We start from the raw sequence: 23,828 nt of genomic DNA, 5'->3' as shown, positions 1-23,828 counted from the left end.
AAATTCGAACAAACAATAGAAGAGTGTGCAAGAATTTTAACAAGATATCAATTTATATACTATTCAAATTTAATATCATTTTTTGAATTATGATTTATAATTAAATGACCTACCCATAAAGAATATCACACTTTTATAGTAACTCATTTAAGAAAAAACTTAGTGAAGTTTTCACAAGAACGCAAAAATACAAATGGCATTTCATGATGTTTAGATCCTGTGAATACGAATAGTGACATTGGATTTTTAACTCGCGTAAATACGAATAGCGATATTGATTTAGAAAACTTGTATAAGTAAAATGAGGTATCGGACTTTAAAATCACGTGAATACGAATCACGATGTACGATTTTTAAATCGCGTGAATACGATTCACAATGAGTAACTTTTAAATCTGGTGTTGTAATGAAATTCAGAGATCAGTGGATCGAAGAATGACATGTTTAATAGAACATTACACAGAGAGTTACACAGTTAGAAAGTACACTGGGACAGGAGAAATAGAAAAGAACATCAGATAAACAGAGTTACTTGTATTTATAGCCTTCTTGGCCACAAACTTAACGGCCAATCAGAACATTCTGATAACATGCGGACGTAGAAGAAAGCTGCTTCAAATAAGTGCGATTACAGTTTTTCCTCAACAAAATCAGGTAAATATGAAAATCGATGTTTGATATTAAAATTGCGAGAATATGAATCGCGATAGTGGCGGTTTCCGACATAGTTTCAAATATTAAGGCGGCAAGGGGGTTTCAAAATTGTAAAATTTGCTCAAAATTTCGATTTTCAGATTTTTTTGTATTTCTATTCTTGGTAAATTTCTGATCATTTTGCAAAAAAAATTTTGTAAATTGACGAAAAAATAACGAATATATGCTTATTTTTGTATTTGACCACGCCCCTTTGTTTACATTGTACTGCCTGTCAAGAAGCTGGTTTCGTTTTCTGTTGCCATGCTTTCGTTTTTCTGATAGCTTGAATTTCACATTTTGTTCTCTTGGCTATCCAAGATTTATTTATTATTATTATTTCTCACTGATAAGAGAACGTTGGCAACACAATTTTAACTGCAACTGTGCAAAGCATTATTTGATTGTTTGTTTACAAACTGAAACTTACTAGCGCTCATATTTGATATTCGTTCTAAAAATTTGTTGAATTTTCCGTTACTATTGTTATTTTCTGTTACCGTTTTTGTTTTATAATAATTTGTTAGTGTTTATACGTTAATTTTTTGTTATTCCAACGTTATTTTTGTTTTTAAAAATGCACAGTATTAGTGCACGTTGGCGAAAGCCAAAAGGTCGTCAAACAAAACGGAAGAAAGTTTTGTCTGATAATTTCAAAAGAAATCGTCTGCCGGATGAAGTTTCAATTTCTGATCCAGTTATTGATCTTGATGCTAATATTTTGTCTGTGCAAAATAAAGAAACTGCTGCGTCTCCCAATTATAAGATTGTTGATATGTCTGCACTGAACAATCTCCTCAAATCTATACCGTGTAATGAATGTAAATCATTGACATTACAAGTGAACTCTTCTCATTCTTATGGGTACTCATCAAAACTTCAACTGAACTGTTCTACGTGTGGGAACATAGCTGGTTCAACTTTTTCTAGCCTGCGTGTTGATAATAGCCGTCGGTTTGATATTAACAACAAAATAGTTTCTGCCTTTATTGATGTAGGCAGAGGTCACGCAGCCCTAGAAACTTTTTCCATGGCTCTGGGAATGTCTGCTATGGATAGTAAGACATTCCGTGAATGTTTCAATTCTATTGTTGAATTAAAACAAAATTTGAAATATGATGTTCTCCAAACCTCCCGAGAAACTGTAAGAAAAGTTCATTTCGAAGCAAACTCTGACCTCAATGACAAAAGTGTCATTGATGTTTGCGTTTCATATGACGGCACGTGGCAAAAGCGTGGCCATACGTCATTGTATGGAATCGGTATTGTAATAGAAGTTGTGACAGGATTGGTAGTGGACTTTGAAATCTTATCGAAGTACTGCCACGAGTGTACCACAACAGCGAAAGATTTGGGTGCTGATACTCCTGAATACAATATATGGTTTGAAGGGCATAGGTTTCAGTGCGAAAAAAACTTTGAGGGCTCATCTAACAGCATGGAAATGCATGCTGCTCTCACTCTGTGGAAGCGCTCCATCGACACCTGCCTCCTCAGGTACACAACTATTCTTTCGGATGGAGATACAAAAACTTTTGATGCTCTGAATGACGCTCACGTGTATGGACCCAATACAGTAATAGTAAAAGAAGAGTGCTTGAACCACGTTGCCAAAAGAGTGGGAACAGGGCTTCGCAACAAGGTTAAAGAGTGGCGTGCTAAAGGTGTTACTCTTGGTGGCCGCAAGAGTGGTAGCTTGAAGGACAGCACCATAACTAAGTTGCAAGCTTACTATCGAAATGCAATTCGAGACAATGCGCCAAGCGTCGACAACATGAAAACTGCCATTTATGCTACATTATTTCATTGTATGTCGACAGATAAAAAACCTCTACACCAAAAATGTCCGCCAGGTGAAGAATCTTGGTGTTTTTACAATAAAGCTTTGGCTACTAATACCACTCCTAAAAAACATTCCACGATGACAACATGTTTGAGCCAGCAGGTAGTTGAGAAGATAATGCCGATCTATCAGCGGTTGGCATCAACTGAGCTTCTTTCGCGTTGCACTAAAAATAAAACTCAAAATGCTAATGAATGTCTCCATAGCTGTATTTGGGCTAAATGTTCAAAGGAGACATTTATCTCCAAAAAACGGTTGGACATTGCTGTAACGTCTGCTGTAAGCGAGTTTAATCTTGGTTGCGCTAAGTCGCTTGAGTTAGCTTCACCGGAATCCTTTTTCGATGCTAACAGTGCCTCGTTAGCTATTGCTGTGAAAAAAGACAAGCGCAGGGCTTCTCAAAAGAGGTTACGGCAATCAAGCGAGTATCGTCAGAAGAGAAATTCCAAAAAATATAAGAAATCTTCTGACGACAAAAAAAAACAAGCTAAAGAGGGAGCCACCTACTGTTCCGGTGGTTTTTAACTGATAATATTCAGATGAAAATTTTACATATTTCATAGATATGGGTCACATCTTACTTCATGCATCAATAAATCTTTTTTCAAACAGTGTTTATGTCACATAATATATGGATGTTTTTGAGTTTATTATTCATATTATCTGTCTTTATTTATGTCAGTTATCTTTAATATATATTTTTGAATTCCTTAGCATGCAAAATAACAACATAAAGTGTTAGTATTTACATCATTTTGTATTATTTTATTTGATTTTGGTATTTAAAAGTAAATTTTTGATTACTATATTAAAAATCCTCTTTTTCTCAGAATGAAATTTTTAAGAGTAAACGTAATGTTCAATATGTTCCACGCGTCACAATTTTTCACCAAATTTTATAAAAACTTTTTATAAACTACGTAATAATGTTTAAAACAGTTTGTTGGGAACAAAATGTTTAATTATTTGGCATAACATTCTTTATTTCTGGTTTTTGCATTGCGAAATGATGATTTTTTTGCAAAAAATTTACCGAACTTTGATTTTTTTTCATTTTTTCTAATTTGAGACAAAATATAAAAAATGTGAGCCCAACAAAATGTTATTGTGGCTCTGTTAACTATTTTAGAGATAAGATTTTGTCAATTACTTCAAATATGAGACGCCTGGAGCGTTATTAAAAATGTTAATTAATTAAATTTTAAAATTTAATAACTAATTAAATTTTTAACATATCACTCTGAATTTTAATTTCTACACTTATTTTATCAATATCTATAATCTATAAAACTTTCAAGTAAATTGGTTAAAAATAAAAATATAAAAATTTGAAACCCCCTTGTCGCCTTAAAAACGATAAAAATCCAACAATTCCAAAAATTAAAAAAATAAATAAATATAAAATCGAAAATCCGGAATACAGTCACTGATGGAGCTTTTCAGTGCTGAATTCATGCTATGTTACAGACAATATTTAAAATAGAACAATAATTTCATCTAATATAAAGCAATGATGGTTTCAACATTTAAACAGATTGTAGTCCCATCTTGCATTCTACAATTTAAGATTTATTAATAATCCTTAACGCGTGACGTTTTCTGGTAATTTTAAAATAATATAACTAATGAAAAACACGACTAACTCCACGTTCATATTTTAAGTATAAAAAAAAATTCGTATTTGCCGATGGATAAAATATTCTTTTCATAAAATTTGTAGAATAAAAAAAAAATGGCGGCTAAAAAAAGCAACAAATGAACTATAATTTTAGCTAATTCAAACAAACTCTTACGGCAAAATATTTAAAAATAAACAACAGATAATGAAAATGGAAAATTCAGCATAATATTATTAAATACGAGTACACTAACTAATTGATAGGCATTAAAGAGCTTGGAGCATTATAATATAAGAATAAGCCACATTTTAAAATAATTCAGGAAAGAGGGGGGGGGGCACGAATACAACAATAGTAAAGATAATTTTCTGTACGTTGTGCTGTTATTTAGTTAAAATTCAACAAATCCTTAAAGTACCCATCTGGAAAGAACATTGAGCAACAATATTACTTTCGGAAAAAGTGTGGTTTGCCGCTATACAACCCCGAACCCTTCAAATAAATCAACTAAAAAACTTTTTATAGAATTTCATGCCAAAAAAATAAGATGACATTTTACCTGATTTAATTTCCTTAGTTTAGTTCTTTCTTCTTTTTTTAAAGTAAAAATATAGATTTTTTGAGTTAATAGCAACAAATTACAATATTTTTACAAAGCATTTTATTTGAAATCCTGTTTTACGTTTTTCTAAAAGAAAATTTCTGATCATAAAATTTTTAAAAACTAACTCATTGACAGATCTAAGGAAAAATAAAATAAAAAATAATACCTATCAGAAATCCCTTCCAATTAGGTACTTGCACCTCAAGAAGAAGATCACAGATACCCACACATGTGACCTATGACGTCAGCTCCAGTTGATCGTTTATAAGGAAAATGGAGTGTTAAAGTTGAGCTCTCCACATAAGTCAGAATGTTAATTAAATTGATTAAATACAGCACCGTATCGCCCATCGAATTTGTTGAAATATAATTCTTTCCAGTCTACGCCTTTTACTTAACTTAGAATTATTATTTATTCATGTATTTTATTGTAACCGTGATATACTTTTGTTTTGTGCACCTGGCAACTTCGATGCAGAATTAGTTTGTTTATGTTCCACGTGGCTTCGTGCCCGTCTTTGTGTTAAGTAAGAGAAAAAGAATTGAAATTTTTATTAAAGAATCTTGGAGCAAAGAATATGAAATGCGTCACTTAAGAGAATTGATACATTGCCGGGCTTTACTCGAAATAGAATGGTTGCAAACGTAAACAAATGCCACGTTTCAACAACCAATAAGGATCGATATATACTCACCAGATCATGATTGGTATGCCACCAAATGCCCCGGATTATCCCTGCAGTGCACTTGTCCTAGATTTGCCTCAAACAGCTTTGTCAAGATTTAGGACCGGGCATATAAAGTGTCTGACCTTCAGAGCGAAAGAAAAGACTTATGCTTATTGTCATTGCACGGCCATAGCTTCTCCATCTCATCTTTTGGATTGCATGGGTGCCTCTGTGAGGCAACTGATGAGTGATGGAGAGACTGCCTATGACTTGCTGATGCGACATGATCTTCTGGACTTGGTCTAGGGCTCTAGACCAAGGGGATAAGCAACAACAACAACAGACTAAGACATTATCAATAAAACCCGAGTTTTGGAATTTATTGACCGAAATTGAAGAGCAATAAACAAAGAAGACAAACGAAATTCTTAAATAACGGGGCAACAAACTTAATCCTAAATACATTTCATTAACTAAGTCGTCTTTGAATCAAGCCATTTCGTTACTCTCGAATCAAGCTAAAAACTTCGCCATTTTGAAAACATGACTCATTTTTAAGAATCAGCCATTCATTTAACCATAATTATGGGTGGAATAAAACCAAGATTTTTGAATTTGTACACAAAATTAATAGGAACAATAAGCAAAGATGGCAAACAAAATTCAAAAGTAGTGTAGTAATACCAAAATTAAGCCTAAACACACCTCATTCATTTCATCGTTTTTGAATCTTACGCCTCTTTCCTGAACATTTTAACACTTGGCCATTTTGGAAACATTTAGAACTCATTTTTAAGACTTAGCCATAATTACATTTGGACCGAAACCTTTTTCAAATGAGGTAGTGTTTTTGGTAAAATGGCAGAACGTCATTAGTAATCGAAACAACCGCATTTCTGGGTATATATTTGCTAGTGCCATTAAGTTTAATCGCTTCTGTAAAATAAACGGTTGTTTCTAATGACATCTCATTTCTGGAGAAGAATGGGGGAGAATATTTAACTTTGAAAAGGCCATCGATTCGAATAGTTTTGGCATTATGTGATTCATTTGTCATGATCCTTAAAAACAGAGAACGAAGAAAATGGCTGGTTTCAGGCACATTTGCGTACGACGAAAATTGCGAAACAGAGTCGAACTTCCGACATTAAAAAAAACAAAAACAGCGATAAATTGGACTGTTAATTGCCGAATTCGTATTAAGAAAACAAATTAAATTCCTATTCTCAATCTCCTCATTTTTACAAAAATCTCCAGATTGCAGAATTTTAAAAAAAAATGTTGGATGTGGGAAATGATAATAAATTTCATTGAAATGAATTATCGACACATATTTCTTATTTAAAGTTCGCAAAAATCATAAAAACTAGCCTCTAAATATTTAATCTCAATTGACTTATGTAATAGTTTTTGATACAAGATAACAGTACTTTCCTGTATTTAGGCGGTTAAGTGACAAACCTTGCTCTAGCAAATCAAACCATATAAGATTACGCAGCAATTTTCAGAGGTAGGGGAGCGTCAGTGAACAGAGCTCTGAGGCAGAATTTTTTCGAGCTATCTGCAACAAAACTTTCTAGCACTAATATCGTTCAGCAAGATACTTTCAATAATAACAAACATGGATGTTATTAATTTAAAATAACAAAAGCGCTGTGTTTACAACAACAAAAAAAGAAAAAAAAACATAATTTTCTTTAATTGAACATATAACAAAACTCTCCAGTGCTAATATCTTTCAGCAAGATACTTTTAATAATAACAAAAATATATGTTATTTATAATATATATTATTTTAAATATATATATTTAATAAATAACAAAAATATATGTTATTTATTAAATATATATAATTTAAAATAACAAAAGAGCTGTGTTTACAAAAACAATATAATTTTTTTAATTGAACATGTAATAATTTTTTATTGTAATGTTATAGGTGATATTCTCGCATTTTGTTGGACGCACAAATTATTTATTTCTTCGTATTTCGTAAATAATCATCACAATAAAAAACATAATTAAAAATCATAAAATCCGTAGTAGTAATTGCCAAAAAAAAAATCGACGACGAAATCAAGCGAATCCTCAAATGCTTGTTTCGTTTCAAGATTAGGTTATAATAAGTAATGAATAATATCGTATAAAAAATAGCAGATTTAAAAACTATGGAGAAATCAGTAGCAATAACTGCCAAAAATTCGATAGAATTATTGCCTTGTAAATACTCAAATACACGATTCGAATTTTCCATATTGTTTGAAATATATCGGGATATTTAAAAACCACGTGAAAATCAATAACTGCCGAAAATACAATCGAAACATTGCATCAATTTGCGATGCTATCGGCATCGTATTGACTCCTCAAATGCTTGTTTCGTTTCGAGATTAGGTTGTAATAATAGGTTATAATGGTTAGGTTGTAATAGGTTATAATAGGTCGAGATAAGGTTGTAATGTTCCTTCAGTGTGATGGATTGGTTATTCCTAAATTTCTCTTTCCTAAATTTTTTCGAATGCCATTTTTCTTTTACTGTAAACATAATTTCTTTTACTGTAATGTTTTCTTAATTTAGCCTAAAAAGTATCAGTACCTACCTGAATTGAAAAAACTTAAGACGTAAATTTTTAGAGCTATCCATAGCCTTCTAAATGTACATAAAAATTTCAGCGAATTTATAAATTGACTACAGCCCATGGGTTATGGGCGACGGTTTTGAATTCATTCTTAATTCTGATTCGAAGACAACATCGTACCTGGGACCGATTTGCGATTTCTATCGGTGATGGATTAGTTATTCACTCAGACTTTTTTTTTTTCTACAGAGGTTTTTTTACTGTAAATAATAAAATAATCGTAAAAAATATCAGTACCTGGATGGCGACCAGAATTTTTAAAGTAAATTTTCAGGATTTTTTTTGACACAGTACGTTGAATGGTTTTATGCATAGTGTGCAAGATAAACCTTACCCGAAGCATAGAAAATCTCCCGATATAAAAATGTAATCTTTATATACATAAAATATATATATATATATTAACCTTAGAGGCAGTTACAAAAACTTAGCCAATCACAAAAAATTATCTCCATAAAATTTTCTACCTTAAAAACAAATCTTTTGAAAGCCGATAAATAAAAAAAAATTTAAAAAATGCCGCTTTATATTAAATGGCCTGGTGGCGAGGATATTCATTATTTTTAAAAAGGAGCGAAAACATATTTTCTGGAAAGAATGGGAACAAGGGAAGGGAGGTACCTGGGAAGATATCTTTCATAAAGAGATTAAGGGAATTTCTTGTCATCGTTATCACATGAGCAGCGAAATCGATGAGGGTTTTGTGAAGACCATCACTCTTTCTCTCTCCCCTCACACCATTTTTACACCTTTTTCTTCTTTTTAAAAGTCCGATTTCAGATCGAGAAAAATAGAAGGATAGATTTTGCGATCTGATGACGGCGTGCGAGTTGAGTTGTAACATGATCAACGTCAGTTCGAGATGTCATTTCCAAAGGGGATTTTTGGAAAGAAAGTACGGTGACGCCCACTACGAACCATTCACCCATACAAACACTCCCCCGCTCTAGACAGTATTTAACCTTTCATTGAAGGGACGATTAAAAGTTGAAGAAGAAAAAAATGATTCTTTATAATAATACCTGACTCCTATTAAATGAGGTCTTGATTCAAATTTCACGTTTCCTTAGATTGAAAAAGCAAATTATAAAAAAATGACCTTTTTTAAAGCACTGGGTAATAATAATTATAAAAAAAAAAAAATAATTCATTTTCAAAATTGAATAGTTGAATAAACATCAAGAATGGACGATTTTCGACTGGTTTATCAAAATCAATTCAATAGACCGAAGAAACGAAGTGATTTTAAATTTCGCCTTTTCCATTTCTGTTTCATCCAGCAATCCAACGAGTTTTGGCGTTTTTAGTTCTGCCTGCTCTAGCAAGAGCGATTCGCTATATTCCAATAACGTTTTTCTTTTTCCCTTACATGAGAAATATTTTTGAACATAAGGGTTCGATAATATATACTCTCTCTCAGGGCACCCTGTCGATATAAAAAAAATAGCCTTTTCATACCTTTTTCATACCAAAATAGCCTTTTCATGCTGACAAGAAATACAATACAGATGCCCGGAGCATTTTCAATATGTGTCGTAAATAATCAGAGTTTTTGTTTTGTTTGTAAGTAGTACGTAGAATAATATGTAAAATATAATATGCAAATAAAATATATTATTAAATTAAAACACATAATGTAAACCCTTTTTTTTTTTTTTTTTTTTATATTTAATAAATTTGACCTCTAATGATTTCGACCACCGATTTTGATTTTAAATGATGTCTATTAATGGGTCATTTACAGTTTTTTTTAGACCAGATTATGTTGCGTATACTTAAGGATTCATACTCTAACAAAATAATAAAGATTTAGTTCTCTTTCATTTCGGTAACCTCTGCTCACAGCGTGAGACCGGGTAGCTAATTTACAATCCAGCGGAATTTAACTCATTTATTTACTTTTTATATTATAGTCATTTGGAGGTTTTTTTTCCGGGCTGTAGCAGGTCGCAATTATAATGCAAGCTTTTATTTCTTTTAAAATGTGTTACTTCAGGGTTCCCACTCTATGATGAGATTGAAACTCAAGGACTTTCCAGGACTTTTCAAGGACCTCAACAAAATTTTCAAGGACCTTAATCTAAGACCAATTTTAAAAATTATTCTCTTCTATTTTACTAGAAGCAACAATGCTTGTTGTGGCAATAATTAATTTCAAATATAATACCTAAATGCTTTGCCTATATAGAGAGAAGAGAGTATATGTATTATGGACTAAAATTTATATTTTTTTAAAAACAACCCTACTGGTTTTACATATTAGTTCACAAAATCATTTTCAGCACAATCTATAACTATTGGTAATGAGGTGTTAATGGTGAAATCCTTTAATCCTGTGTATTTCCATGTGAAGGCTGCATGAAAGACAGAGCTAAATCTTAGGTATTCCATATTCCATGACTATTCCATAACCCCCTCCTCTCCTCTATTAAACATCGTTTCTGAAATTATTCATCCATAATTTACACAATCTTCTCTAAATGTTATGCAGCAACAATTCTTTCTGAAAATAAAAATTAGAAGGAACATATCCCATTTTCACCATGTTTAAAAGTATTATTCGTTATGTGTAATCCACAATTGCCAATGAATATGACCTGGTGGGAATATTTCTCTTTTAATTCACACTGAAGCTTCTAATAGAATTTCCAATTGACATAGGGTCCATCCATGGATAATTGAAGTATTTTAGAGAGCTTTTAACCATCATCCATGCATTTGTAAAAAGAGGACAAAATCTTTTCTGCAGTTCCATGACCCATAAATTGGGAGGTAAGATACTTAGTGCAAACTTTATTATCAATTCCTTACCATAATGTCCATCTGCTTAGATTGTAGAGACTGATTTAACGTCTCATCAAAGAGTACAGTGTAGCAATCAACATTCTTCAGCTCATTTATAAGAATCCCTTTGAAGTATAGTGCCAATCCAAAGGAGCCCAAATAGGCTCACTTTGTGGCACTACAAAAAAATTGTCTCGCTATACAGCTATCAGCAAACATTTTGGAGAACAATTTACTAATCCCTTCACAGGAGTTACATGAATAATTACTAGTGATGCACTTCAGGCTTCAGAGAATTTCAGCATCAAGCAGATTCCTTTTGACCAGATAAGAAGACAATGTTACCTCGGCCACTAAAGTTTCTGTTTCACATGGGGCACACGATGTTGAAGGAGTATTTATACCAGATGAATTAGATGTTGATGTCTTGGAAAAAAGAGAACTCAGGGCATGAGACTGCTTTTTTGTTTTACCTTTCTTTCATGTGTGATTTCAGAGCAGATTCTTCCATTTTCGCGATATCGATCTCCTTCATGTATAATCGGCACTTGGCTCTGAACTTCTTTTCGGGCATCGATAAAATCCATTCTTTATAAGCTTGATTATCCATCCATTGGGGATTAAAATAGCACTTCCCAGGCATAACTAGTCTAAACTGCATAACACAAATACGAAGTTGTGCCTTTGCGAATACGCTTTACAATAAAGTTTTGAAATGACGCAAACGTAAGGACAAGTGCGGATGGTAAAACGGCAAATTTATTGAAAACTACAAGGTACATATTGTTACGAAATTCGAGAGTATTCCAGTTTCGATAAGAAAAAAGAAGATCTAAGCATATGCGACAGAAGATGAAGTGGAGTCTCGCCCCAAACGCATTGATTGTCTGCTGTGCTCCGCGCGCTTGGCAGACACCAAGACGCTAGGCCCGGTTAGAAACGGTGGCGTTAAAAACCACGTGAGAGAGCTCGGGAATAAAACAGAAAGAACGAGAAAGATCCGCGGGTGTTTTATAAAAAGGGCAGCCGGCAGTATTGGACAAATTCAAGGACCTATCAAGTTTTTCAAGGATCTAAGACGTTTTTCAAGCACTTTCAAGGACCTAAATTTAGCAAAAAAGAATTCAAGGACTTTCAAGGACTCTCAAGGACCGTGGGAACCCTGTACTTGATCGGGGGGAAGAAAAGAATCACTTTTTTTTAATTATTTATTTTTTTATTCGAAAAAAAATGTCAAACAGAAAACGTTAATAGCTGCTGGATTGGAAAATCCCGACTGCAAGTAGGGGTTTGACCGAGTGCTACCATCACCCTAAAATGCTGATGAAGAATATCAGAATAAAGAATAGAAAAAAAAAAGGTATTTTAAAAAAAATGTGCTATCTAAGTAGAGAGTGCCAGCGAAAGCTGCAGCGGAGCCGAGAAGGAACGCAACTATTTCGCATGCGAATTTCGTACATAATATTCCTAAATGGCATTAGAAAATGAAAAAGTCTACTACCTTTTTACTGAAATACTAGTATTTCTTAATTTTACAATAGGGTCGAAGTTTGACATGCAGAAAAGTCATATTTGTTTATGAGCGCCATACGACTTTTTTTTTTATTTAAAATTCCGATTTGTTCTAAACTTATTGCAATTATGAGTTGTTGTTTCCTTTTTTTTCTTTTCTTTTTTTACTTTTGTTTTCTCTACTTTACATTTTGTTTTGCTGCGTAAAAACTGTAAGACTTAAAATCTTTAAACTAATAGGGATTAATCTATCGACAAAATGTTCTTACATAGAAATACAATAATTATTTAGTTTCTTAACAAAATGATAATGAAGGGGGTTGGGGAGCGAACCAAGCAGAGAGCGGAATCTCAAAAATAAATAAATATAATAAATAACATTATCTTACACTGATAGCAAATAACTTTTGACATTTAGTATTTTTTTTTTCTCGTTTCGTTTATTTCTTTATTTGTATGACATATATCACAGCATATTATGTTTCAAAGTTAGAAAAGAAAACAGTTATTCAATATATCCCCCCCCCCAAAAAAAAAGAAGAACGAGAAGGGAAAAAAACGCCTATATATTTACTGGTTAAATATTTCATAAAACATTGCCTAGCAAAGTTCCTTATTTAATACAGAAATATCCGGATCGCTGGCTATAGAGGAAAAAGTTACGATTTTTATATCCCATGAGAGGAAAAAGAGTTAGAGCGTACGGGTTCAGGTAATACGAGCACCACACATCAGTCAAACCAAATCCCATTTTCGCCTCAGATTTTATTTCCATCGACGCTTGTGATTCGAGGGGTCCGAAAGACATAACCCCGAATGAATCCCCGGATGATTCCCTTCTTGCGAAGAATATCCATAAGAGTAAGAATCATTCTTTCTTTCATCATTTTTTTTTTCCAAACAGAAGGTTGTGATTTACAACTTGTCGATTGGCAGTGTTGCTATGGGCACGGCCACATTTACACCCAGAGTGATGGGGATGAGAATGAAAAAGGACTCCAAAAAGCTCTTTCATGACAGTCGTTCACTTGTCCTCCGCTTTTTATTTCAGAAATGTACCACTCTATAAAATGGAGAGGAAAGACGATACATTTTTGAAGTTCGATGGCTATCCGTTACACGATGACAGTGATGATGTGAAACGTGACCATAAAGTTTATAAAGGAGGCAGATACCCTACTTGTTAGCGCAAAGATTATGTTCATGTCAAGAAGATCAAATCGCGCATATTTCCCACTTAATATTCTCACTGGGGCCGACCAGGTGGCCGAGTGGTTAGCATGCCTGACTGCGGAGCCGATGGTTGCGGGTTCGAATCCAGCTCAGGGCATGGATGTTTCGTTCTCTCTCTGTGTTCTATGTCCTTTCTTCTGCGTGATTGTGTGAATGTAACACGCCCTATAAACGGGTTTATGGTTGTATGACGCTTCTTCACCGCCGTGGCTTAGCCAAAGAATATATATATAAGTGAGAAGAAGACCAGCTCTCATAGGCCCCCATGTAAACCTGTTCCGGAGGCAATGGTTACCTCCATCAAGGTGGGGAAGTATTGCTAGAAAAACAACCTGCCTCCTTATAGAGGGTCCCTCCGTCCTTACTCCGTAAGAAACCCATTCCTCTCCGCTCCCAACAAATACCTTTCTCCTTGTCTCCCCCCACTCATGTAAACAGCTAATGAAAAGTGGCTTTGCTTTTGTTCTTTACAGACTTATATGGTTTTGAAAAAGGTTTACTTATTAATAAAGGAAAATATTTACTTGTGACTAAGACTGGGCTATAAATCGATGTATCGAGGCATATCGATTTAACGCATATATCGGCAAGACGATACAGCGACTTTCATTCAAGGCGATGCATCAGAAATCTGATTTAAGCCGTCGAGTAAAGACAACGAGCGCAAAACGATATAGCGATATAAGGCACGCAAGGATATAAGATAACGATATAGCGATATAAGACTCTTCTCTTACGTTCCGATGTCGACTCGCGCTGTGGAAGACGATGTTCGTTTCGTTATGTTGAAATGGCCTTGATTGGTGAGCTGTAGAATCAGAATCAGAGTTTTGAGAACACATATCGTTATATCGCATGTTCCTTTTCGCACCTCTTAGCTTTTTTTTTTTTCTTTGTCGCGACCTTTCTTGTAGATTATTTTCAGTGGGACTAATTTCGTGATCGCCGATGTTACCTTGTTCTGAAGGCAATCTATTATTGAAAAGAATATATAAAGAAGAGTTTCTTCATTAATTAGATAAGTTTTTTTTTAAAAAAAAACTTCTTTTTATTTTAAATGTGAAAATTATCGGCAATCTAATTTAGGCGCCCATAAAGAATTGAATTTGTTTTTTACTTTCTTTTAATTTATTAAAAACTTTTTGGATGAAACTTCTAATAATTTAATGAGTTTTTATTACTGATTTTAAATTTAAAAATCTTGTTGTTTTTATTTTTAGAAATAAAGTTAAAACAAAATTTATTTTTGTCATTTAGATTTGGACATAAGTCAATCAACTTTGTTTATACAAAAAAATTTGAAAGGTTTGCGTATTTTATTCATTTTTTAAAATCATTTAGCACTTCGTTTTATTAGAGAGTATAATAATTTTTCTTAAAAAATTTTCTTTTCATATTATTTGTTAATTAGCTAAATATATTATCGAATATCACAATTTTTTTATTTTTAAGAAATTAAATCTTACTTAGTTTTTCGTTCATAATTCGGTCATTATTTAATTTAATTTAATTATTTATCTGAAATGATAAGGTCCCGCAGTCACGGTTTCCTGCAGATCACCGAAGTCAAGCATCACTGGCTGCGGTCAGTGTGCGGGTGAGTGACCACTTGGATCAGTCTGCGTAGGGACCGAGGGTGTGCGGTATTGGTCCTCGTTAAACTGTTCTACCGTAAAGTGCTCGACTTCGCGTGCAGGTCGTCGAGCTACCGAAGCGGGGGTGCCATCCCATCTGCAGAGGATCAAAATTGTGATGGCATGTCTTCGGATCATCCTCAGGGATGTTTCCCAGACCGTCGCCAATAGCCCATTGTGCAGCTCTAGTGTGACGTAAATGAACTATAATAACCGAAATGATAATAATAAAAAATAGTGTTTTAAAAGCGTTTTTTTCTCCTAAAATTTATTTTGCACTTTGTTTTAAACATACAAATAATTTTTAACGTTTCATTTAGAAATTGAACATTACGATCGAACTTAATAATTATGCAACTATTTATGCATAATAGTACAAGAAAATATTAATCTGTAAAAAACGCTTTAAAAAAAGTTTTTAGCACTTTGTTTTACGCGTATTATGAATTTCTAAACAAGCATTTCAATAAATATTTTAAGCAAGATTTGAACATTGTAGTCAATTTATTTAATATCTTTCTTAAGCAAAACATATATATCTTCAAATTTATAAATTGATTTAAATCAATCTGAGTATGAAGTATTGATAGAAATCTGACTTTCTGTGCCTTACAAGTAAATGAAATTCAAAAATACTATATCGCGATGCAAAACTGACGATGCATCACGATATATAATTTCTAATATCGATCACGATATATAATTTCTAATTCAGTCCTACTTGTGACGAATTCATTAAAAGATAAATATAATTTATTATTTTAACATAGGTGTATAATTTAAATAGATATCCGTCACTTAAAGATGTCACTTTAAACAGTCACTTTAACGATGGCGAAAAATTTGTTATTAAACAAGCTTAGAGACGCTACGATGGATGAAAGATGTGCGCATGCGTCGGATCAAAAAACTTTGGCGCTTTTCTTGTCATACGGAGGGACCTTGCTGGCCCCTGCTACGCATCGGAGAAGCTAGACTTCTTCTCACATTATATATTCCTTGGCTTAGCCTTAGATGCTCACTGGGTAACGAGAAGAGAGTAGGAGTTCTGGCATTTCTGAGGTCAATGGTAAATAGACCCAAGTCCCCGGCATTAACCAAAAAAAAAAAAAAATTCTGACTGGGTGCAGTTTACTAAAATTACAACTATAATTCTACCTGCTACTACGAATTATCATTATAATGGACTTATACTGACTATTTCATTTATTAAAAACACAATCTATTGAAGTCTTTCAATCATATCGATGGCTGTTGTGTTGTTTCTAATGCCAATTGCCAAACCAGAAAGCCTGCTTGGTTTAAGGCAGTGGGTACGTTTCTTGCTTTCCAGTGGCGCCATCTATGCTCAAGAAAACGATTTAGCCACATCCACGTCACATCCCGTTTATAGGGCGGATCCATTCATACACACATCGTAATTTTCACCCGAACGATTTATCTCAAATTCGGTACCCCCAGAGGTTTGATTTGTTATGGAGACATTGAGGAGGACCCGACAGCTTTAACGTGCACCAGTCACCATTAAATACACGGGAAGTCTTCGGCCTGCTGGGATCGAACTCACGACCTCTTAGACAGGGGCCCAACGCTCTACCAAACAGGCTATCCCGGCCTCCGATGGCTGTAACTAAGCTGTATCGATGGCTGTATAACGTAAGGAACTTTTAAATAAAATACTTAAAGCTATTCATTTCTTTTTTAACATAAATAAAAAAAATTACAACAAAGTGCACCTACTATGGTCTTAACAAATTCTGCATATGAAATAGCGCAATGATTTGAGCTATTTAGGACAGTAAAGTTTCATAATTTACTTTTTCAAAACATTAGAGAATTGAACAGTATTCTCAATTGAAGCGATGAATAAATGTAAACGATACAAAAAAATATTTATATTTAAAAACTGTCGCAGGACCATTTAATTCGGTGAGCTATAAGGAAAATTAAATAAAAAGCCCTTTAAATAAAATAATAAGCCTCAAAAACTAAATAATAAGCATTTAAAATTAAATAATAATAAGCCACAAAAACTAAAATACATAAAAGTCTTTACAATGAAATAAAAGCCCTTAAAATTAAATAATAAGCCTAAAAAATTAATTAATAAGCCTTTAAAATTAACATAATAAGCCTAAAAAAATTAAATAATAAGCCTTTAAAATTAAATAAGCCTCAAAAATTAAATAATGAGCCTTTAAAATTAAATAATAGTTTCAAAACAAAATTAAGTAGAATTTGAAATGCTATCATTTGACACCTTGAAAAATAGTGTGCTGAAATCAGCGATTTAAAAATTTAGATAATGTATGTTATTGACATTCTTTTACAAAAAACTGTTTCAACCATAAACTAGAAAATTTTCCTCAACTTAACGTTAATCTCTTTATCGGATTGTGCATATCAATATTTGGATAGTTAATAATATTTGCTTTACTTTGAAACTCTTATAAAATATTTACAGTAAATTTTTTTTTAAAAAAAAAACTTCATAATTGTACTTCTTACAACATTTTTATGAAATGCACAGCAATACTATGGGGTCGTTCAAATATTACGTATGCATCTAAAGGGGGTTCTGTGGTTTACTTATTTTTGCTGACAAGAGGGGAGGAGGGGTATGCTCATATGTAAGGAACTTAAAACCCCCTTATTTGCAAAATTTTTCTTAAAAACAAAATAAAAAATTTAATAAAAAAAATTGCACGTGGAAAAAAAAAATTTCTCCGAAGACTTTCGCAGGTCCAAAAAATTTGAACACAAAAGGAAAACAAACAACAACAAAAAGATTCCTAAGAAATTATTGGACTCAAAAATTTATAAAAATAATTCAAATTCTGTTTAATTGAATTTAATCTTAAAGCTAGATGACTACAATGAAAGACAAAGTAAAAACAGGGAGATCTCGCAATGGGTTTATGATTTGCTGAAATTTGGCCGACTTGGTGGGGAGGGAGAATACAAATTTGCCAAAAATATGCTGACGTAAAATTTTAATGACTCTAACGAACGTACATAATTATGATAAATGAAGTGACAAAATTTGTAAATATAGAAGAACTTTAAAAATACTGATATGGGGATTGAAAAGTACATACAAATGAAATACATCCTAATGAAGATAAGAGAATGATTTTATTACGAAAATAGTATTGTCATGAAGAAGTAAATCATTTCAAAATAATAAATGGATGAAAGAGTATGAAGGATTTCCAAGTAAATTCATATTAAAATAAGTGAATGAAGGAGACTTAGCTGTTAAAGGACCGAGTAGCCAACACACAGGAAAGATATTGGTTTACTTAGGAGGTCACCAGCTACCGAATTATAGACACATGTGTATCAAATACGGCAATATGGGGATCGTAACTGTTAGTCATTTGCGTTGAATACAAAAATTTTGTGATCATTACTGATAATTTTATATCAAAATGCATTAGTGATTATTTAATGTCGCTATTGCTCTGGGGATGGAGCGTTCGCCTTCCACTGAGGTAAACCGGGTTCGAATCCCAGCGATGGAAGGTCGATACGAATTCCGCATCCGGCTCGCACAGATGCACATTGATGACGGGAAATATCCCCAGTGGTGGATGGATCATAGGTCAGAGCCCTCTTGCTAACCGTGGGAGGTCCTCGTAGTCTTCCTCTCCATGTAACGCAAATGCAGGTTAGTTCCATCCATAAGTCCTCCACGAAGGCAAATTTCTCCACTACTTGATCCAAGAGTCACTTTGTCTTCTGAATTGGGTTCAAAATGACAAAGCTACGGAGTTTAGCATTAGTAGTCGTAAACCCAAAATTGGGTCGACTGTTCAACTAGGGTTATAAAATAAAATATTACAATCTAACGATAGTTACTCAACGCGATAGTATTTCGAGTGTTGACAAATTTTATTTCAGTATGGAAAATAATAACCTAAGTAAAAAAGATATAATTTATAGTGGAAAATATTGCGATATATTGCTAAATATCTATTTTTTTCTACAATACATTGGCAATTATTGGTTATAAGTACCAATGGTGGTGCTGGCGTTAACTCGATCCATATAAACGATAAGTACTGGGGGGGGGTAAAAGAAAAGATAATTGTTAAAACAATTGACCATAAAGTTTTCATATTTAGAACAGCGCCACATTATAGAACTCAGCTTACCTTGCAAGTGCTTGCATATTCCAAATAAGAAATCGTATCCACGTAAGAGTCAAAGCGAACCATTTTGGTTTGTCTTTTCTTGAGGGGACAGAGGGAACACATGGCTCCTCCCCATCACCCCACACACTTCGGCATCTCACATTGGACACACTTCATGTACGGACAACATTTCGGTTTATGTCACAAAATTGTCATGAATGAAAAATGAAACTGGTAACTTCCGAGCTTTAAGCATGATAAAGACAACAATATATTTCTCGCAAATAGGCAAGTTTTTGTTTATATGTATTTTAATTAAAATATTCTACGGCAATAAATAGGAGAGAACTAAAAAAATATACAATAAAGTTAACTAAAATAATAAAATTAAAAAACTAAACCGAAGCCAATTAAAAATTCTTTAAATAGCATCAACAAAAAATTCACAGCACCATAAACAAATCCAAACTATGTCTTCAAAAGTAAACTAATTAGAGGAATAAAAATAATTTAACTATTCTAAAATACTCCTGAATCTGCTGCGGTTAATCATTAGATAAATATTTAAAACATCTCAATTCATTAAGAGTGGGAAAAAACTGAAAATTAAATACCACAAAGAGATGTAACAAAATACACTGAATAATTAATCAAACGATTTAAAAGTAAAACTACCGCAAAATTTAAAACGATAAAATTACATTTAATAAAGAGTTCAAAAAAATTTAAATTACTAAAAGAAAAAAAAATTTTAAATATCAAGCAAAATTTTAGTTACATATAAAAAGATTTAAAAGAATTATAATAATTAGATTTCATCTTTTAAAAAATCTAACATATTGAGAATCCTTTTTTTTTTTATATGCAAGCTAAAACCGTCAGAAGCAACACTGATTTAAAAATCCAACGCACATTTGGTCTAGATCTGATTTAAATAACAAAAAGGACATTCTTTATTCCACAGTCAGCTCAGATTGAATGTTCTTCAACAAGAACGACAGCACGCACTATCGTTTGCAAGCGCAGTCACGAAATTCCAAAAATATCGTTTGCATTTAAAACAGCAATTCCTTAATACTTAAAGATATTGCACACCGTCTGGAAACTTTTTCTTGATATATCACTTATAAACGAAGTTTAATAATACTGGATAAATATTATTGGAAGACACGAAACAACCCGTTTTCACTACTGCAGACGATTTGACTGCTAAGCAAGTGATTTTCACTGCACGACCTTCTTCGGCCGCGACTGTTCCATAAGTGAAGTCTCGGGAAGGTAGAAAAAGGGTGGCGGCGCTACACGGCAGCCGCACGCCACACTCCATCATTTATTTATTTTTTCTCTGATGTCTCAAATTATAAACACCTCTTTCAATTTCTCATCTGCACAAAAGAGAATGTAGAGTGGACACGCAATAAAGAACTACATTTTGAAACATAGTGCCCGAATGAATGTATTTTTTAACATTCTCTACAATTTTAGCAAATTTCACGAAATTTTCAACAACAAAAAATATGATAATGCTGAGATTTTACACAGAAATTTTACGACTCATTTGAGTAAAACTTAATATTTTTAGAACTTAAACGTCATTTGGGAACTTTTGTTTTACCTTCTGTGACAAGTATAGATGACATTCAGAAATGAATCGTGTGATCTTACAATAGTTTATTCAATAAAAAAATTATTTTGTTGGTTTTTATTTAACATTATCGTTGTCTAACTGCACTACTTCCATAAGAAACTAGATATATTTTCGTTATTTCAAAATTATTAATCATATTTATTTCAACTACACAGTTTAGTTAAAAAAAAGTTGATCAATTGAAGTCCAATAATATTTCTTTAAACATAATAATAATAAGCTGCATCGCTGAATAGATTGTTATTGTGTTCTTTCCATAGTGTGTTCATCAAAATCTATAAATCTACCCTATTTTTCTGCTCACAGATCCGCAGTTTTACGTAGAGCAAAGCACATTGAATCGTATGCTTTAAAAAAATAGTCTACATCCATTGTAAATATTTGTTTTCATTTTGTGGTCAAAGACAAGTAAAAATTATATTCCACTATGTTAGCGTTTTTAACTTACGAATTTTTGCAAAATCTTTTATTTTCACTAACGTGAATTTGACATTTTTTCAAGAGCGCATGCGCATTCCGCCAGAACTGACGAATGTGCACATACATGCCCAATTACTTGAAATCTTACGTACGGGAATTAACGGAGAACGGGAATTACGGGAGGACACGGAATTTAACGTAAATTTGCGAAATCTCCCAACACTACATGACACGCACGCAAACTATAATAAATTGTTTTAAACTAAATAACAAGTTATTATGATTCAATTTTAACAGAATCAATCTTCAATGTAACTATTTATGGTTGCATTAAGACTCAATTGTCGCCGCATTGTGGCTCCAAGTTCCGATATTATGAACAGAATCAATCTTCAATATAACTATTTATGGTTGCATTAAGACTCAATTGTCGCCGCATTGTGGCTCCAAGTTCCGATATTATGATACAACGTTGAACCCATTTTCTGATAGTTAAATTATCATTTAATAACTCTTGTTAATTTTCTAATACAGTCACAAAACTCCTGTGCCACTCTATACCCTAATACGATGTATATTTGCTACAATCTTGACAAGGACATTTCCAATAAGGTTCAAGGTCATATTTTCGTTCAATAACTTCATTATTGTGTCATCAAGTTTAAGACGTACGATAATACGGTTTTTACACACCAGGCACCCAATTTTCGTAGCGGCACATTTGACCGATATTATAGTTTAACACACTCCAAAATGTTTAACATTGTTGACCTAGATTTGAATAAATAAAACAAAATGACATGGGAAAAAGCAACCCAAACAATGGCACAAAAATAGACCTATTATTATGTTAATAAAGCAAAACAATGAGAATAAAACACAAATAATGCAACAAAAGTCAACAATTCTATTTTTATACAATTATTCGTGCATTATTGACATTGTTTGCTTTACTTATACTTAAAACTTTTTTTGTTTAGATTAGATTTGTTTAGTTTGAATATTCAAATATAAAAATGAGCAACAGAGATCTCAACCTAAATTATACTGTATAAAGTGAAATAATAATTTTTAAAAAAAATTTTTTTAAAGCTTCAACGACTATTTTTTTAAATTCTCTTGATATAGTGTGTACCATCTCTTATGAAAAATATCATACGTACAAAAATTACTAACAACGATGCACACCACAATAATTGACACATACTATCCAATGCGATAATGTCGAGACTATTATCGTATAACATGATAACGCAATTATTACTGACAACGATATCGAATACAATTAATTCACAAACAACTAAAATAATGCGATTATACCGAAAAAGATACAGTATTATTGTGGGTGACTAGGCAACAAATTTATCAATCAACAGTCAGGCAACAAGAACACTTACTTTGGGGTTTCATATGAATAATGCATGTAAAAAACAATGTAGGTTAATGAAATCTGAAAAAATTTTCGATACAGCGTTAAATACCGATATTACCCATGATGTATCGCAATAATAAAATGACACTATCACCCAACACTTCTCGTGAGACACTCCAACCATCTTCTAGAACAGTGGTTTCCAACTGGCGGCCCGCAGGCCTCATCCGGCCGCGAAGCCTTTTTTTGTGACCCGCGAACCAAAATATATTAGTTGTCATTTTTTTGAGGACAATCGTCGTAGAAAATTTATATGGGTTTTAAATATTTTAAGTTTTATGCCTTAACAATTATGATATCTGTTTCACATTAATTTTTTGATATACATAGGTGCACATTAAAGTTATTGTAGCCAGAATTTCTTTATATGCAATTAAATATTTTTAAAAATCTACTTCTTATTTTAATTTGTAATTCAATACTTTTGCTTTGTACAACCTAATAAAAATCTGACAGTAATATTTAATGTTCCTTCAAACATAAAAGAGTCCTATATAAAATTTTGATAAAGTTGCGGCCCGCCATTTGACTAGTGTTTTTAATTGCGGCCCCCGGCCTTATGTAAGTTGGAAACCCCTGTTCTACAACAATGGATAATTTTTCATTACCCTTGATTATATTTCTAAGTGAGTTGACACTTCAGGACAATTTCTAATAATAAAATTCATCCTCATCCCGTAAAAGTACATTCATTTTTAAACATAGCGCTTACACTAGAAAAATACTCTTTGAACTGAATAAAAGCTTCGTAGAAGGAGAAGAAAAAAATGTCCACCACCACAATATTTACGAAACAAATAAAAACTGGAACCGGGAGATATTAATAAACACGGCGCTAACCGCAGATAAGGCGGGATCGCCGCGGGGTAGTCGCTTTAGTCACCCAAAAAAATGTTATCACGCCACGAAAGAAATTTTTTTTTTTCTAGCCATGTAGACTTATTCATATGAGAAAAACGGGAG

At 32.8% G+C, this 23,828-nt stretch overlaps 2 protein-coding genes across 6 annotated transcripts in view; one reads left to right on the top strand and one right to left on the bottom strand.

The window, feature by feature from the left end:
• The window catches only part of LOC107440719 (MAGUK family member discs large 1), a 256,361-nt gene that overhangs the window by 176,640 nt on the left and 55,893 nt on the right, over positions 1 to 23,828 (bottom strand). The window lies entirely within an intron of this gene.
• Positions 802 to 3,213, top strand: LOC147805230 (uncharacterized). The gene has a single exon (XM_087149718.1). The coding sequence runs from the start codon at positions 1,271 to 1,273 to the stop codon at positions 3,059 to 3,061; it is 1,791 nt and encodes a 596-aa protein (XP_087005844.1). The 5' UTR covers positions 802 to 1,270; the 3' UTR covers positions 3,062 to 3,213.

This window comes from Parasteatoda tepidariorum, chromosome 8, assembly GCF_982258835.1.
Source record: "Parasteatoda tepidariorum strain Cologne lab strain chromosome 8, Ptep-v5.0, whole genome shotgun sequence".
Lineage (NCBI taxonomy): Eukaryota > Metazoa > Arthropoda > Arachnida > Araneae > Theridiidae > Parasteatoda > Parasteatoda tepidariorum.
The sequence above is the reverse complement of the archived record's forward strand: the minus strand, read 5'-3'. Positions and strand labels throughout refer to the sequence as shown.